Raw genomic sequence first — 17974 nt, 5'->3', positions numbered from 1 at the left:
GCCCTTGTGAGTGGTAAGACGAGGCAGAAGCGACCCAGCTCTAAAACTGCTGCCAGACAAATTGAGTCCCTGGCAAAAGCACCTAAGCCCGCTGGGATTTTTAAGCCTTGTGAGCACCAGTGTCAACTGGTCAGTATCATGACTTGACCAGTCTGGAGAGCAAGGGGAAGTTTCATTGAAGGCAGCAGTGGGGGCCTTGAAGAGCCTTCCTTGCATGGAAAATGAGAAAAAAAAATGCTTTTAAGGACTACGTACAAGAGAGGTGGCAAGATTTAGAAATGATCGTCATTTTGGACCTGGTGAGAGCCAAGTTGGATACCTAGACTGTTGATCTAAATGACTGGGAGGATGTTTGGGAGTACACAGGGAAGATTAGGGAAAAGTGTTGGGGAGATGAGATTTCTGGCTTCATTTTGGCCACATTGAATTAAAATGGAGAGCTGAATGCCTACAAAAATGCTGGCAAGACTAGCTAAATGGGAGGTGCCAGCCTCTGGCCCATGAAGCCTTGGTAGGAAATTTGGTGGTGGGGGAGCAGTGGCAATTAATACTGCTTCCTTTCCTCCCCCCTCAGATTCCCAAGACCTGTACAGCCTTTCCCCATCCCCATGGCTGACTTGGGACCAAGCCACCCCCACCCCTTTCCCCTGGACAGCCGGGTCAGGGCTGAGCCGCCCCCCTATGGGCACTAGATCAGGACCATGGGCACTGCACATCTGGTGCACTGGGCTAACCTACTAGATCTAATCCTAAGGATATGCCTCTCTGCTAGGGAGCTTATGAAGCATTTTACTCTGGGACTTGGTGCCAGTATTTTTGTCAGGCCCGCATGGAAAATCTCCCATTTGTTGTTGGTTGTCTAACCAGACAAGTCTGTTTTTGGTACAGGTTCCCCAGCCCAGAATGGATGCATCAACAGTCATCATGAGATGGAAACAGAGCACTGATATCACCTCCCTTAAGGCATTATAGTTTCATAGTTGTTAGGGGCTGGAAGGGACCCTACAGATGATTGGGTCCAGCTCCCCTGCACTTGGGCAGAAACCCCGGCCAGATGGGCATCAAGATGCTCTTTGAAGATCGCCAGGGTGGGTGACTACCACCTTTGGGGGGAGCTTGTTCCAAGCCCTCGGCATTTGACTTGTAAAGAAGTTTTTCCTTATGTCTAGCCTGAAGCGATCTTCAGTCAGTTTGTGCCTGTTATTTCTTGTTCTCCCCTGGGAGGCCTTGGTGAATAGATGCTCCCCCCAGGCCCTGATGTACTTGTAGGCTGCCACCAAGTCCCCTCTGAGTCTTCTCTTCTGCAGGCTGAGCCAGTCCCAAGTCTTTCAGCTTCCTTGTATAACCTGGTCTCAAGGCCTGTAATCATGTGTGTAACCCTCCTTTGGATTCTCGAGCGTCTCCACATCCTGAAGTGCCATGTCCAGAACTGGATGTAGTACTCCAGCTCTGTGGTCTCACCAAGATGGAGAGGAGCATGAGGATGACATCCTTAGTCCTGCTTGAGATGCCTCCATAGATGCATGCCAGTGTTTGATTAGCTCTACCAGTTATGGCATTGCATTGGTAGCTCATGTTCATTTGGTTGTCTCTGACATCCAGGTCTCGTTCAGTTGTGGTGCTGGCAAGCATAGCTCTGCTGAGCTTGTATGTGTGTTATGAATTATTTCTCCCCAGACAGAGCACTTTACATTTCTCCGTATTGAGCGACATCAGGTTGAGGTCTGCCCACCTCGCAAGCCTGTCCAGGTTTGGCCTGTATTGCCAGCCTGTCTTCGAGTGTGACCATGCTCCCATGTAGTTTGGTGTCGTCAAAAAAAACTTTCATTTTTTCATAGCTTGTAGGGTCGGAAGGGACCTGAGCAGATCAGCGAGTCCGACCCCTGCCATGGCAGAAAAGAGTACTGGGGTCAAACGACCCCAGCAAGGTGTTTGTCTAGCCTTGTCTTAAAGACCCCCAGGGTGGGAGCCAGCACCACTTCTCTTGGAAGTTGGTTCCAGATCCTAGCCACCCTGACAGTGAAGTTGCGCCTCCTGACGTCTAGTCTGAATCTACACTCTGCCAGCTTGTGACCGTTATTCCTAGTCACTCCTGGTAGTGCTCAGGGGAACAAGAACTCCCCCAGTGCCTGCTGGTCCCCTCTGACTAGTTTGTAACAGGCCACTAGATCCCCCCTCAGTCTTCTCTTGTGGAGGCTGAACAGGTTCAGGTCCCTGAGCCTCTCTTTGTATGGCCTGCCCTGCTTCCCCTTGATCATAAGAGTGGCCTCCTCTGGACCCTCTCCATGCTGTCCACATCCCTCTCAAAGTGTGGCGCCCAGAACTGGACGCAGTACTCCAGCTGTGGCCTGACCAGTGTTGCCTAGAGGGGGAGGATCACCTCCTTGGACCTGCTCGAGATGCACCTGTGGATGCATGACAAGGTGCGGTTGGCCTTCCTGACCGCGGCTCCACACTGCCGGCCCATGTTGATCTTGGCATCAGTGATGATTCCAAGATCCTTTTCTGCCTCTGCGCTGATGAGAAGGGAGTTCCCCAGGCTGTCGGTATGCTGCTGGTTCTTCCTCCCCAGGTGTAGCACCTTGCACTCATCAGTGTTGAATCCCATTCTAGTCTCGTCCACCCACCCCTGTAACCTGTCTAGGTCCGATTGCAGCCTGTTCTTTCCTTCTAGCATGCTGAGGTCCCCCCACATCTTAGTGTCGTCAGCAAATTTGAGCAGGGTGCTTTTTACCCCCTCGTCCAAGTCGCTGATGAAGATGTTGAACAGTGCGGGCCCGAGGACTGAGCCCTGCGGAACCCCACTGCCCACATCCCTCCAGGTCAAAAATGACCCGTCCACCACCACTCTCTAAGTGTGGCCTTCCAGCCACTTAGCGACCCATTTGGCCGTGTGGGTGTCGACGCCACAGTCCCCCAGTTTATCAGTGAGAATGGGGTGAGAGACGGTGTCGAAGGCCTTCTTAAAGTCCAGAAAGACTATGTCCACTGCTACCCCGGCATTTAAGGATTTGGTGACCTGGTCATAGAAGGCCACCAGGTTGCTCTGACAGGACCTGCCTCTAATGAACCTGTGTTGGTTGCCCCTAAGCATAACCTCCCCCGCTGGCCCCTCGTGGACATGTGCCAGGATAATTCTCTCAACCTTACTCAGGGTTGAAGTAAGACTAACATTGCCATTTCACTTTTAATATCTGAATCCAAATTGTTGGTGAACATGTTGACAAGCACCAATCTGAGTACTGAACCCTTAGGGACGCCACTGGTCACCTTCTGCCATTATGACTTCATCTCTGGGTCCTGTCACGGTGCTGGTTACCTAGCCACCGGACCGTAAAGTAGCTGAGGCCACATTTTCCCAATTTTACCTTGAGGACATTGTGAGAGACCAGTCAGAGGCCTTTTGGAAGTCCACGTTTATGACATCAACCTTATTTCCCTTATCTGGGTGGCAAGTTACATGATTGTAGAAGAAAATGAGGTTGGTCTGGCATGATCTGCCCATAACAAAGCTATGTTGGCTATCCTTCAGAATATCGCCTTCTGTTAGTCTGTCTGTAATGGATTCCTTGATAATTTTCTCCAGGATTTTACCAGGGATTGAGGTCAAACTGATTGGCCTGTAACTTTCTAGGCCCTCCTTTCTCCCTTTTTTAAAGGTTGGCACTACATTGGCTTTCTTCCAGTCTTCTGGGACCTGTCCTGGGCGCCATGAGTCTTCATATAACTTGGCCATAGGTCGTGCATTGACATTGGCCGGTTCTTTTAGCACTCTTGCATGTAGTTCATCTGGTCCTGCTGTCTTGTAGAAGATATTTAGCCTTTGTAGGTGCTACCCCACAAGATCTGCACCCGCTATGGTGGTCACCCCCATCATGGTCATCCTGTATCCTGTCAAGTAAGCTAACACCCTTGGACTAGTGGAATTCTGACGTGAAGTGTTCGTTCAGGAGTTTGTCCTGAGTGTCGGTTATCAGTCGTTCCTTATCGTTCATCAGGGGTCCTATGCTTCCTTTGTTCTTTTTCTGACTCCCTACATATCTGAAGAAGGACTTTTTGTTGTCCTTGATTCCAGTTGCCAGTTTTGTACAGGTTTCCCTCGCTTTATGCTGTACCTGCATTCCTGGAAAATGATGCGCAACTCAGATTTGCATAAAGGGAACCCACTTTACAATGTAACAGATAGGGATACGTTCCAAGACCTTGACTAACCCCCTCCCCCCCCCCCCCAAATGTAGGGGAGAGCACTACCTGCCTTGGAAGCCCATTCCAGATTTTGGCAGCCTTACCATAAAGAAGTTCTTCCTGATGTCTAACTTAAATCTGTGCTCTGTCAGTTTGTGGCCATTGTTCATAGTTTCCCCAAGTGGTGCCCTGGTAAACAGAACATCTCCTATTCCTTGCTGTGTGTCTGTCCATCCCGCGCACCCGCCCCACCCCCGCTCAATGAATTTATAGGCTGCCACAAGATCACCTCTTGGCCTTCTCTTGTGGAGGCTGAAGAGATCCAGGGTCCCCAATCTCTCCTCATAGGGTTTTGCCTGCAGGAGCCTAACCATATGAGTGGCCCTCCTCTGAACCCTCTCAAGGTGTCTTGAAGTGTGGCACCCAAAACTGGATGCAGTACTCCAAGTGCAGCCTGACCAGTGCCACGTAGATGGGAAGTATCATCTTCTTGGACCTGTTTGTCATGCACCTGCTAATGCAGGATAAAGTGCTGTTAGCTTTCCTGATCGCTGTCACATTGACAACTCATGTTCATCTTGGAGTCAGCACTGACTCCAAGATCCCTTTCTGCTGCCAGGCTGCTAAGAAGGTCCTCCCCCTGCCTGTAAGCTTACTGATGAATGTGCTTGTCGTGCTTGTTTTGTAATATTCAGCCACGATGTGCCTGTTCTGCAATATTCTGCTCATGGAAATATGCTCTCTGTCTGGAGTTCTTTGTCGCATAAGAAGTAGTTCTGCTCCTCATTTGCACTGCTTGAGAGGACAGTTCTTCAGTCTTTTAATAATTGACTCCTCAGTCTACCTTCCTGTGTTGCATTGCTCACTTGAATCCCACAAGTCAGGAGTATGCAGAGCCTGCCTTGAGAAACTTCTGTACCATAGTAACTGCTTCCTCAAGAGAGGTCTGTATTCATTTGTGCTACCTTAGTAGGTACTCTGAGATGTTTGTGTTCATTCCCATTACCTTATCTATTGCTGTAGTCATAGAACTTCATTATGGTTGGCACTGTGCAAATAGAGTACAAAATGTCCTTGCCGCAGAGAGTATACAAAGTGTAAGATAAGACGTAATAATTTGAAATGGATAAGCGCACAAGAAAAGGGTGAAATGGTATGGTCAGCATGTTTGGCAGGAACAATATTATAGAAGCATGCCCTTGTTGGGTATTTTGTAGCTATTACAGCAGAAAAGTATAATCTTGTATATATTGTTAGCAGTTCCCAGTCATGTGTGGTCAGTCAGGTATAGTGTGGGAGAAAGCACAAGGGTGGAAGATGAAGTGCTGGCATTTGTCTTAACTAACATAAGGGTTGGGTGAGCTTGGCTAAACTTTGCCCTGTTGGTGCAGTATTAAATAAGTGACGTCACTGTGTTTTTGTGGGGTTTTTTGTTTCTTTTTTTTGGGGCGGGGGGGAGGGAATGGAGACTAAGTTTAGGTATGAGACACGTAAGCTAGGTATACATATCACCTGAGACAAATTGTTGGTTGGTGTTTTTCTGTACTTCAGACACATTGGTAATAATAATGTTGAATCTCACTGCTAAAGAGCTAAACAATGAGTAACTCGTAATGTTTGGTTTTGTTTTCATTACTTCAGATTCCATGCAATGGAAAAGCAGCAGATCGCATCCACCAGGATGGTATACACATCCTCATCAACATGAATGGCTACACTAAGGGAGCACGAAATGAACTATTTGCACTCAGACCAGCACCAATTCAGGTAGTAGAATCAGTGTATGGAGAGCTTCCCGTGTCCCAGAAATAAGATTAAATTTTCCCCTGGAATATGTTGGTCCCTCCAGAGCAAGACCTATAAGTAGAATACCGATATTTGCTTCACTTTCTAGTATAGGTCCTTTTGAGTCTTATCTGGTGAATAATGTCTGAAAGAAGAAAAAACCCAACAACAAATGGGGTTCCTGAATACTCCATTAATATTTCATATGGCTAAGAACAAACAAGATTTGAGTACATTTTATCATGCTTTTTGGTAGGGCACCTTTGTTTTTGCTTCATTATAGCCTGGAGAATTTGTCTTGAGCAAAAACCATTTCCCATAGGTTGAGTACATGGTTGTGAAACATGAGCAGGTCCAAGAAGGTGATCCTCCCCCTTTATGTGACATTGGTCAGGCCACAGTTGGAGTACTGTGTCCAGTTCTAGGCGCCGCACTTCAGCAGGGATGTAGACAGCATTGAGAGGGTCCATAGGAGGGCCACTCGCATAGTCAGGGGGCAGCAGGGAAGTCCCTATGAGGAGAGGCTATGGGACTTGAACCTGTTCAGCTGCCACAAGAGAAGGCTGAGAGGGGAATCTAGTGGCCATCTGTAAACTTACTAGGGGGGACCAGCGGGGAATGGGAGAGTCCCTGTTCTCCCGAGCACTACCAGGAGTAACTAGGAATATGGCCACAAGTTGATGGAGAGTAGGTGCAGGCTAGATGTCAGGAGGCACAGTCAGGGTGGCTGGGATCTGGAACCAACTTCCAAGGGAAGTGGTGCTTGCTCCTACCCTGGGGATCTTCCAAAGGAGGCTAGATAATCACCTAGCCGGGGTCATTTGACCCCAGTAGTCTTTCCTGCCCATGGCAGGGGGTCAGACTTGATGATCTGCTCAGGTCCCTTCTGACCCTACCAACTATGAAACTGTATTTTCTGATTGACAGGGATCCTGTTTTTCTCTGAATAAAAAAAATCCCAAATTCTGTGATTTTAAAAAAGTAACCCAAAATCCACATTTTTCTGTGATTTAAAATGCAACATTACTTGTATTTATTAGTGGTGTTGCATTTTAATCACAGAAAAATGTGGATTTTGGGTTACTTTTTCAAATCAGAAAATTTGGGACTTTTTTTAAATGCAGAGTCCCCATAGTGATAAAGCAGCATCAAGCAAATTTAAAAAAAAAAAAAGAATAATAATTTGAACATGCTGATGGAGAACCTTTCATGTTTATATGCAAGCCTTCCGTGTTCAAATTAAAATAATTAATACCAATACACCTTGAAAGATTACTGGTAATAGGAAACCTTAATAGTGGGGATATCCAAGGCAGTGAAATTTTAAAAATAAACAAAAGCTTTTGGTGAGCTGGCAGTGTTGTATGCATTTAACATCTTGTGGATGTTTATTGTGCCGATTCAGCAATATGAGAGACTAACATCATGCTGAATTTCTGCATATTGTACAGTTGTGTGTGAGATCTATTGCAGTTGAAATTACAATCTCACTTTGCCTTATTTTGTAGGCAATGTGGCTGGGGTACCCTGGAACCAGTGGGGCCCTGTTTATGGATTACATTATTACAGACAAAGAAACTTCCCCAGTTGAGGTGGCTGAGCAGTACTCTGAAAAACTGGCTTATATGCCGAACACTTTCTTTATTGGAGACCATGCCAACATGTTCCCTCATCTGAAGGTAGGTGGAAAGTGCAGGACTGGGATAGCAAACAGTGATAAGAATCTTTTATAGGGTCTTGTATTTAGTAGAATGCAGGGGTGCACTGATAGAGATTCATGGGGCTGATATTGAGAGCTGATTTTTAAGGAGGCATATCGGCTGAAAGTGATCAGATTTCTGATACAACTGTGTGTAGCTGGTAGGTCTGTTGTGTGGTGGAGCGGGGGGGGCAGATCAACACCCCCCACGGTGAGGGAAGGGAGTGGGGCAGGGGCATATTGCCTAGGCGGGGCAGGACGCATGAAAGAGCCGCAGCTTGGCGGGGGGCGCAGCTCCTGCTGCTGCTTGCACCGTGGGGGAGCTGGGGACATTGGCCCTTGGATCTGTGCAGGGCGGGCTGGAGCTGGGGCTATGCCGGACTTTTCTCAGTAGGAGCTGGGTTTGGGAGCTATGGCGAAATTTGGGGTGGCTAAGGCTTCCCCCCCTTCCCCCATAGCGTCCTCCCAGTGCAGCCCTGGCTCCAGCCCACAGCTGCCGCCTGCCCGCCCTGCCCTCCACAGATCTGGGGGCACATACCCCCTCTCCTCTCCATCCTTCTCTCCCCCTTCCCCCGTGCCCTCCCGGGGTCAGTCGGTCGGTCAGTCTCGATGAGCTGCGGCTCCATCCTGTGCCCCACCCCTCCCTCACTGTGAGGGGGGGGTTTGATCTACCCCCCTCCCATGCTCCTTCCACCACAACAGATCTACCAGCTGCAAACAGCTCTCCACATTGCTGAGCTCTGCTTCTTGCCACCTATGTGTTGCTCCGCGGCTGCACGCACCCCGTTATTTATTGACCAAATTATTGGCCGCATCGGGCCAATTTTGAGATGCAGCCAGTTTTCTCTGTATTGGTGCTGATCTGATATTGGACCAATTAATTGGTGCACTGCTAGTAGAATATGCTGGTAAAGAGCTCTTGTAACTTATTTAAAAGAAACTTTTTTTTTCATTTTCTACAGAAAAAAGCAGTCATTGACTTCAAATCCAATGGTCATATTTACGATAACAGAATTGTTTTGAATGGCATTGATCTGAAGGCATTTCTTGATAGTTTGCCTGATGTCAAAATTGTTAAGGTAAGAATTCTGCTTCTATGTATTCTGTCTCAGTGGACTGAGCACAGTGTTTTCTCTCTAATGAATCATGCTTGATTTCCCTTAGATGAAATGTCCTGATAGTGGAGACAACGCAGATAGCAGTGCAGCTCTCAGTATGCCAGTCATTCCTATGAACACAATTGCAGAAGCTGTGATTGAGATGATTAATCGTGGACAAATTCAGATAACAATCAATGGATTCAATATTAGCAATGGACTAGCCACTACGCAGGTGAGGCAAAGAAAGGCACTACCTTTTTCCCATTAAATCTTTTGTTAAAACGTCATTATGAGAAAAGAGCCCAGGCTCCAGACTAATGTCTTCATGATTCCCTTTAAGAAAATAAATTATTGGGGTGTACAGATATAAAGAAAATTTGCTGTATCAGATAGTGGCCTGACAGGGCCGATAATGTGGTCAATAAATGCTCGTGCTGCGCGCAGCCGCTGCACTCGGGTAGTGAGGAGTGCAGCCGGCAGTGTGGAGAGCTGCTTCCAGCTGGCCAGTCGATTTGTGGTAGAATGGGAAGGGGGGAAGGGACATTTGTGGGGGGAGTGTGCAGATCAGTGCCCCCTGTGGTGAGGGCAGGGACAGGCATTGCCCAGGGTGGGGGAGTGGCTCCTGCTGCTGCTTGCACCCCAGAAGGGCACAGGAGGAGGAGTTGTGCCTCCGTATCTGCACAGGGTGGGACATGCTGCAGCCGGGGCTGTGTAGGGCTCTTTTTGGCGGGTACCGAGTTTGGATCAGGCACTGGTGGCTCTGGGAGGATGCTGCATCCACCCCAGATTTCACCACAGCTCAGCTCCCAGTGCTACCACAGCCCCGCCCAGCTCAGTGCCCTGTCTCCACCCATGTGCTGGGAAGAGCCGGGGCAGTGCCGGGTGGCTGGCGGTGGCAGCACTGGGAGCCGAGCTGCGGTGAAATTTGGGGTGGATCCAGCATCCTCCAAACACTGCCGGTGCCTGCTCCGAGCCCAGCCTCTGCCTAGAAGAGCCCCGGGCAGCCCCGGCTGCAGCCTGTCCTGCCCTGCATAAATATGGGGGCAGCTCCCCCCATGCTTTGAGGTTTTGTGTTCTTCTCCTAATATCTGACCTCAGCTTCCCTTGCTGTACCCGGAGCCCATTGCTCTTTGTTCTGTGATCTGTCACTGCTGAGAACGGTCCAGCTCCATCCTCTCTGGAACTGCCCTTCAGGTAGTTGAAGGCTCCTGCTACATCCCTGCTCAATCTTCACTTCTCCAGACTAAAGAAGCCCAGGTCCCTCAGCCTCTCCTCACAAGTTGTTTTGAAATTTTCTTCAGTGCATCTCTGTCTGAGAGTCATATAACTGAAGGGATACGATCCTTTGGGCACAGAAGGAGACTATTTCGATGTGGGGGGAAAGGGGCCAAGAGGCTTCCTTGGCTGACCAGAGAAATCCAGAACAGCCGAAGGACAAAAAGGGGGGCATATAAGCAGTGGAAACAGAGATTACTAAAGAGAAGTGTACTTCCTCAGCTTGCAGTTGTAGGGAGGCAGTTAGAAAGGCCAAAGCTACCATGGAGCTGAGGATGGCATCTTAAGTTAAGGATAACAAAAAATTGTTTTTCAGATATATAGGGAGTAAAAGGAAGGGCCAGGGTGGAATAGAACCACTACTGAATGGGCAAAAGCAATTGGTGACAGACAGGGAGGACAAGACTCAACTCCTCAGTGAGTTCTTTGCCTCAGTCTTCCTAAACGAGGGGCAAGAGAAGTCTCAGTGGGCAGCAGATGGGCGCCAGACTACCAAGCATTGACCCTGAGATGTTTGTAGAGTCACTTGAAAGGACTGAATGTGTTTAAGTCGGCAGGCCCGGATGAGCTCCATCTGAGGGTATGGAAGGCACTGGCTGATACCATTGCACAGTCACTGGGAAGAATATCTGAGCACTCGTGGGACATGGGACAGGTCCCGGAGGACTGGAAAAGGGCCAGTGTGATCCCTATTTTCAAGAAGGGGAGGAAGGAGGATCCAGGCAACTATAGGCCAGTCAGTCTCACCTCCATCTTTGGCAAAGTCTTTGAAAAGATTATTAAGGCTCATATATGTGAGAGCCCAGCAGGAAAAATTATGCTGAGGGGAAATGTAGTCTTTCTGGACTTCAGCAAGGCCTTCGACACAGACTTTTACCCTGTTCTCAGTAAACTGGGGGTGAAAGTGCTCGGTAGCACGGAAGCAGCAAGGAATCTCGGAGTCCTAGTGGACTCCCAGATGAACATGAGTCGTTCGTGTGACGAAGTCATCAGAAAAGCTAACTGTACTTCATCATGCATCTGTAGATGCATGACAACAGAACCAAGGAGGTGATACTTCCCCCCTATCAGGCGCTGGTCAGACCGTAGTTGGAATACTGCGTGCAGTTTTGGGTGCCACATTTCAAGAGGGATGTGGATAACCTGGAGAGGGTCCAGAGAAGGGCCACTCGTATGGTTAAGGGCTTGCAGGCCAAGCCCTACGAGGAGAGACTAGGGCACCTGGACCTCTTCCGCCTCCGCAAGAGAAGGTTGAGAGGCGACCTTGTGACTGCCTATAAATTTATCATGGTGTGCAGAAGGGAATTGGTGTGGCTCTGCTCACCAAGGCGCCCCTGGGGGTCACAAGAAATAATGGCCATAAGCTAGCAGAGCAGATTTAGACTAACTGTGAAGAAGTCCCTCCTAATGTCCAGAGTGGCCAAGGTCTGGAATGGGCTCCCAAGGGAGGTGGTGCTCTCCCCTACCCTGGGGGTCTTCAAGAGGAGGTTGGATGGGCATCTGGCTGGGGTCATCTGAACCCAGCACTCTATGCGGGGGGTCGGACTCGATGATCTATTGAGGTTCCTTCCGACCCTAACATCTATGATATAACTTGATTATGCTAGTCCTTTGCAAAGGAAAATATTACAAAATGAGATGTCTGCATATGCAGGCCAGCCCTGATTGAACTCTGATTGTCAATAAAACAACATTTTTCAGTTAGGTTGACTAAACATAACTTAATCAAAAATAATGTATTTAGTCAAGATACTGTAAAAATATTTTAAGGGATTTTTAGAACATTTGATCACCGGCTAGAGAACCTGCACTGACCTGCAACCTCAGTCTATTACGCAACTCGGGAAACGTTCCTTTGAACCCACAAGGAGAGTATTTGGTTTATTTTTTTCAATTTAGACAGCCTCTATTATAGCTAGTGCATCTACTTGAGCTGTGAGAGAGGTGTAGACTCGCCTGGCCTGGTCCTCTATCCCTAGTAATCTTTCACAAAGTTGTCTTTTGTTCTGAAATTTTTCCATAAAAGTATAACATTTGACTGGAATCCGTTCATAAATTGCTAATAACTTCCCTAGTTCTTGTTCTTACCGGGGGCGGGGGGACACGGATGGGGACTGAACTATATCTTGCATGCTGAGCGAGCAGTAGCTTCTAGTGCAGGGTTGTCCAGCTTCTGAATGCCTGCTGAGCTGTATGGTGGATACCCCCCCATGCACCCCCTGTCATCCTGTGACATGGCCCCCACACTGTGCTTCATAGCATCCCTGGGTGGCCTTGAGCCACACGCTTTGTTGGCCCTGTAGACCTTTCTAAGTAGGAGGGTAGTAAAGTATTGAAACAGGCTACCCAAAGAGGTTGTGGAATCTCCATCCTTGGAGGTTTTTAAGAGCTGGCTAGACTAAGCTTTGGCTGGGATGATGTAGTTGGGGCTGGTCCTGCTTTGAGCAGGGGGTTGGACTAGATGCGACCCCCTGAGCTCCCTTCCGATTCTCATTTTCTATGATTCTGACGGGAGCAGGAATTTGGGGATGGGTTGAGTGGGGGTAGTAGGGTCCACTGGCAAAATCCAGGGTGTGGAGCACCACTGGGGACAGGGAGACATAAGGCCTGAGGGGAAGGGAGGCATAGGGCCAGTGACAATAGCATTTAACCTCTGTGGCATCCTGACAGTACTGGACCCTGGTTTTGTTCTGACATTAGCCATCAATAGCTACCATTTCAAGTTCACAGATTATTGTTGTATAGTGCTCCCATTTAGAGCAGATGCAGTTTCAGTTAGTATTAGTACCATTGTTTGAGTTAAGGCCTCTTTGTCCCACCGTCCAGAGGGAAGAATGCTTCTCCAAACTCCCAACGATATGAATGTTTGGGTACAGGTGAGTGACCCCCTCAAATTAAAAATGTATGCCTGGGAAGGGATCACTGCATCCTGCCTGTCTGCTCCATTGACGTAACCAGATCATCTAAACCCATTCACAGACTTAACTGGTTTTGCTCCGTTATTCTATGCAAAAGGTATTCCAGAACAACACTCTTCCGACGTTTATAAGCTTTCTGCTTTGCAGCCAATATTTACCCATTTGTTCTTGTTCCATAACTGTCCTTAAGCGTTTAATAGCTCGTCTTACTTCCTCACTATTACCCCCCCAAGGAATTTATGGATATCATTTGTGTTCTTTTCGTTTTGTTACGTTATACAAGCTGAGTTGCCATCGTTCTTCTGACCATCCCTGCAGCCCTTTTCTGTGCCTGTTACAGTTAGACGTTCATTTGAAGGGGGAAGGGGATGAGGGAACTGGGCATGATCAGAATTGTGCACAGTACTCAAGATTAGTTTCACTAATCCTTTTGTACAGCAGCGTTCACATTTCTCAATCTTTTTGGAAATTCCATGTTTGACCTACGCTAAGGTACCCTTCTGATAATGGCAGCACACTTGGTGGCTTATAAGTGGCCTGTGATTGGCAAAATACATTTAGACTTTTCTTCTTAAGGCTTTCGCCCCAGTTTATAGGCAGAATGCTTATTAGTTCTAAAGTGCAGGACCTGTTAAATGAATCTTTATTCCTTAATGTCATTTTCTTTGAGTATTATTTTACTCCTCTATTGTATTGATGATACCTCCTAAATTTGTCTCATCAAATTTCATTAGTACACACCTGTATTGATTTTTGAGGTTCTTAGTGAACATGCTTGTATAAGACCAAGACCAGTCTTTGTCAAAGTCTGATAATGATCTCTCTATCCAATTTCTTACCTGTTTTGCGGATTTGTCAGTCCGTTTTCTCCAGCTTAACTAACTTCCCATGAAATAGCAGCATACTTAACTGAAATCCAAATCTATTCCACCTCATTTCCTTTCTCAATAAATGTGCTTGATCTGTGCGTGCCACTCCCTCTGTCCTCGGAGTTCTAGTTTCAGCTTTAGCTGCTAGAGGTAATGGAAGGAACTGAGGCGGGCAGTGGCGTGCCACCTTTCGTAGCTATGTCCTCTGAATACTTGGGACTGCACATTAAGCAAAGGGCGTGCAACTGCTCAGACGTATCGTCTGTACATTCTAAGAGTGTAAATAGTCGTTTTGCGGATGGGTGGGTAACCTTACTTGCCCTTGTATTTAACAAAGTTGCCTGAGTAAAATTTTATGATGCTATAAAATGTTTTAATGAACTGTTTTGAGTAGACACCCTGTGGTCTGAGCTAGCTTCAGACTATTTTAATACTCTAATAACTGACATTTTTGTGTTCTCTGTAGATCAACAATAAGGCAGCAACTGGGGAAGAAGTTCCACGTACCATCATTGTTACCACACGTTCTCAGTATGGATTACCAGAGGATGCTGTTGTGTACTGCAACTTTAACCAGCTGTATAAGATTGATCCTTCTACTTTACAAATGTGGGCTAATGTGAGTAGCTATATGTTTGTTTGTCATGAAGTATCAGGTCAGATCGCTAGAATTTGGCTGTTGTCTTGTCTACAGGAATAGTTTTACCATGAACCACAGGCCTCTAAAGTAGTCTGCATTGAGTTCAGAAAAAATTATGCACCTGACTTCTTGGGAATATTTATGTGGTTTGAAAGAAGCCCGTATCCTATGAACAGTCTTCTGTGCGGGGGGGGGGGGCGTGTAGGGTGTTAATGGGACTAGAACCCTTTTAGGTCTGATTTAAAATAGATACATGTGGCTAATTGGTAAAAATCATCATTTCTTTGACAAGCTTTTTAATGGTCTGCATGTGGCAAGTTTTTAATTCTGTTGGCGCAGTGACCTTTATAGCCTTGTCAGAAGGTGATGTTTCTGAAAGCTTTTTCTGTTTTCTTCCTGCCTTGTGTTTAGATTCTTAAGAGAGTTCCAAACAGCGTGTTATGGCTCTTGCGTTTCCCAGCTGTAGGAGAACCCAATATCCAACAATATGCCCAGAACCTGGGCCTTTCCCAGAATCGAATCATCTTCTCTCCTGTCGCACCAAAAGAGGAACATGTGAGAAGGGGCCAGCTGGCTGATGTTTGTCTAGACACTCCACTTTGTAATGGGCATACTACCGGGATGGATGTACTCTGGGCTGGGACTCCCATGGTCACTATGCCAGGTAATGTGTCAGGAAAGCAAAACTGTTGAACTATATGATGGCTGGTTATGCTGAATGCAGTTATAGATTTGCAGCTCCTGTTTCTGATGTTGGTTTTCTTAATAAAAATGCTTAGTGTGTTGAGTTCATGGACAAATATAAATTCACCTTCTTTCTGTGCTACGAGATGAATTCATGTGCAGCCTAATTCCATTATACCCTACTTAGTGGTTGGGTTTGGTTATACTTCATAAGTAGCATTTTGTAGTGACAGCCCCTTCTGTGCATATCCTTGGCGAGGAAGGAGAGAAATAATTTTATTTAATGGACATGTTAAGAATCAGAAAGTTTTGATGCTGTGTTCTTTATTTTACAGGAGAGACTCTTGCGTCACGAGTTGCTGCATCCCAGCTTACTTGCCTCGGTTGTCTTGAGCTTATTGCAAAGAGTAGACAGGAATATGAGGATATTGCTGTAAAACTGGGAACTGACCTAGAATAGTAAGTAGGTTCATTTTGTGGAATGAGTAGAAGATGCCATGTGGAGTTTAGTGAACATTAGCAATCAAAATGGAATAAACTCCTGTCAGCACCTAAAGTAGCAGACTAATTTTTAACCGTTAAAATAACAACTGGCTGGCCTCCAGGAGTTAAAGCCAGTAAGGGGATTCAGTAGTGAGGATGGAAGGTCTGAACCTTACTAATGTGTGAGGCTGGGCCACGATTCTGCTTACTCTGTTGTTGGGAAAGAGTCTCAGTACATGGTTTTAGTAGAAGGCTGGATGGGGAGGACAAGTAGAAGGTTTGCTTTGTTGCACAGAATCCGGAATTGTATGTTGCAGACAGTGGGTAGGAAGTGATGAGAGTTTTTGCCTACACCTGGATGAGTCGTGGGTCTCCTGTAAAGCACAGTTTACAGTTGTTCTCCGTAATGCACGCTACATGTTTGTATCACAAGTGCTGGCTAATCTGTAGCAGTCTCCAGGAAAAGTGTTCCACACCTGAAGATGGGGAGACCAGGAAGTGATGGGCAGAACTGAAAGAATAATGTCCTGACTCCTAAGCTTATACTTTCTGCTTTAGTTCATACTGCCTTTCAGAAGCTCGTTTTATCAATTAACGGTCTTTAGGTTTGTGAATGGGAGTGCACACATACATACTGAACCAAGGCATCTTAGGAAATTGTCGGTTTCTTCTTTGACCGAGCGGAGAACTGTAGAATAATTGGATGAGTCTTCTGCCTGGAGACTATAAATCACTTTCTGTGCTTAGTGATGGATGCACTAACACGGTGGACTTCTTGTAGAAAAATTTGGAACAAGTATGTTCATTTCCAGTTTAGAGAGAAGCTAGAATGAAATAAGAGAGATATTTCCAGTCTGGGGTGCTGTTTTATGGAGCTGAGTTGGATTGGTGATGCTGGTTAATGATGTTCTAGCCATACTTAAGACACAGTGGCCGTAGCATTTTTAGCTAAAGTGAGAAGTTGAGTTTATTCCTTTGGCAGACAAGAATGCCAGTGAAGATGAGCTGTTAGGGCAAGAATGTGGATTCTGGAAGCTTGGGAATAACACATCTGCTAAAAATGAGTTTTGGGAATTCAAAGTTAGGTAACCGTTTACTAAACCCAGCATGTTCCTACATTGTCACTATTTATGACTGTTGTATCCCTTTCTGTAGCCTGAAGAAAATTCGTGGTAAAGTCTGGAAGCAGAGAATATCCAGTCCTTTGTTCAACACAAAACAGTACACGATGGACCTGGAACGACTTTACCTTCAGATGTGGGATCACTATGCTGCTGGCAACAAACCAGACCATATGATCAAGCCGGTAGAGACAAGTGAATCTGCATGAGACTGCCCACGTGGAACTCTCCAGGAACTGAGCCTTACCAACTCCTTTTTAAAGGGTGGGGGAGCTCCAGACTGTGCATTTCTACTTAATCTGCCTGGTACTCTGTGGCTGAAATGATACATGGTGGTGATTAGAGCACAGCCAGACATATTACTTGCATGATAGGAAGAGATTCTATAAAGACTGGGACCCTTTTATTCAATGCGGGAACTGAGCTGTGCACATGTGCTGTATGTAGGCAAGACCTGATGCGTGGTGGGAAAAGTGTGAACTGCCCAACCAATTGTGATTTTTCATGGATTGAGTCAGTCGTCCAATGAATTATTTCTCTCCTCTGTGGATTGGGAATTGGAGCTTTTTAATGTTTGATTACAGGTATTCCTGTTGGTATATGTGTGGTTTTCCCATGACAAGATTTTCAGCTAGTATATGTTGCACCCTGCATTAATTTTTCAACTGTGCAGACTGAAAGGGCGTATTTGCTGGTGTAGTCTTTTTTTTATAGGTTTTATAAACCACTTGAGCCTATATCAGCCTTTTAATGTTTGACCTCTGTTTTTGGAGCTTTCTGTATTGTGTTGATTTAGATGAGGACTCAGTGCGTTTCACGTGGGTTTTTTGTTTTTTTTAAGCTTCCCTGTAACAACTAATTGGCTTCGTGATGGCAGCTCCTATTCTGTTGAAAAACCAAATTTGAGTTCAAATTAATGCCCCTTCTCCCTCCTCTGCCCTCCAGAGTGTTTGAAGTAAACAAACCTGGTGCCAAATAAACCCTTCAGGAATGATCGTTAATTATGTATAGTGGCACAGTCTTGGGTACTGTAGCAAGGCCTTTTCTCTTTTTTTTTTTCTTTCTTTTTTTTTTTTTAAATAAAGCTTTGATTTGCCCAGTTTGATCTACTTGACCAACGTTTCGCTTTTACGACCCTTTCCATGCTGCTTTCAAAACCTAGTGTTCTGAGCTGCTGTCTTTTGACTTCATGTCTATAGGTGGCTTTAAATATTT

The 17974-nt window shown here is 46.4% G+C and overlaps 1 protein-coding gene across 3 annotated transcripts in view; it reads left to right on the top strand.

The window, feature by feature from the left end:
• The window catches only part of OGT (O-linked N-acetylglucosamine (GlcNAc) transferase), a 44308-nt gene extending 26444 nt beyond the window's left edge, over window positions 1–17864 (top strand). For 2 of the 3 annotated variants that reach the window (XM_090061728.1, XM_090061727.1), the window contains exons 15-22: window positions 5827–5952; window positions 7479–7649; window positions 8632–8748; window positions 8834–9001; window positions 14298–14450; window positions 14883–15135; window positions 15491–15614; window positions 16794–17864. In XM_090061728.1, the coding sequence (XP_089917854.1) occupies window positions 5827–5952; window positions 7479–7649; window positions 8632–8748; window positions 8834–9001; window positions 14298–14450; window positions 14883–15135; window positions 15491–15614; window positions 16794–16968 (1287 nt within the window). In that variant the 3' untranslated portion in view covers window positions 16969–17864. The remainder of the gene's footprint in view (window positions 1–5826; window positions 5953–7478; window positions 7650–8631; window positions 8749–8833; window positions 9002–14297; window positions 14451–14882; window positions 15136–15490; window positions 15615–16793) is intronic. The other variant, XM_090061729.1, reaches the window with a different exon arrangement.
• Window positions 17865–17974: the final 110 nt, after the last annotated feature.

Source organism: Crocodylus siamensis, chromosome 8 (assembly GCF_052110815.1).
Source record: "Crocodylus siamensis isolate JL-2025a chromosome 8, ASM5211081v1, whole genome shotgun sequence".
Lineage (NCBI taxonomy): Eukaryota > Metazoa > Chordata > Crocodylia > Crocodylidae > Crocodylus > Crocodylus siamensis.
Note: the sequence above shows the minus strand (reverse complement) of the source record. Positions and strands in the feature narration are given on the sequence as shown.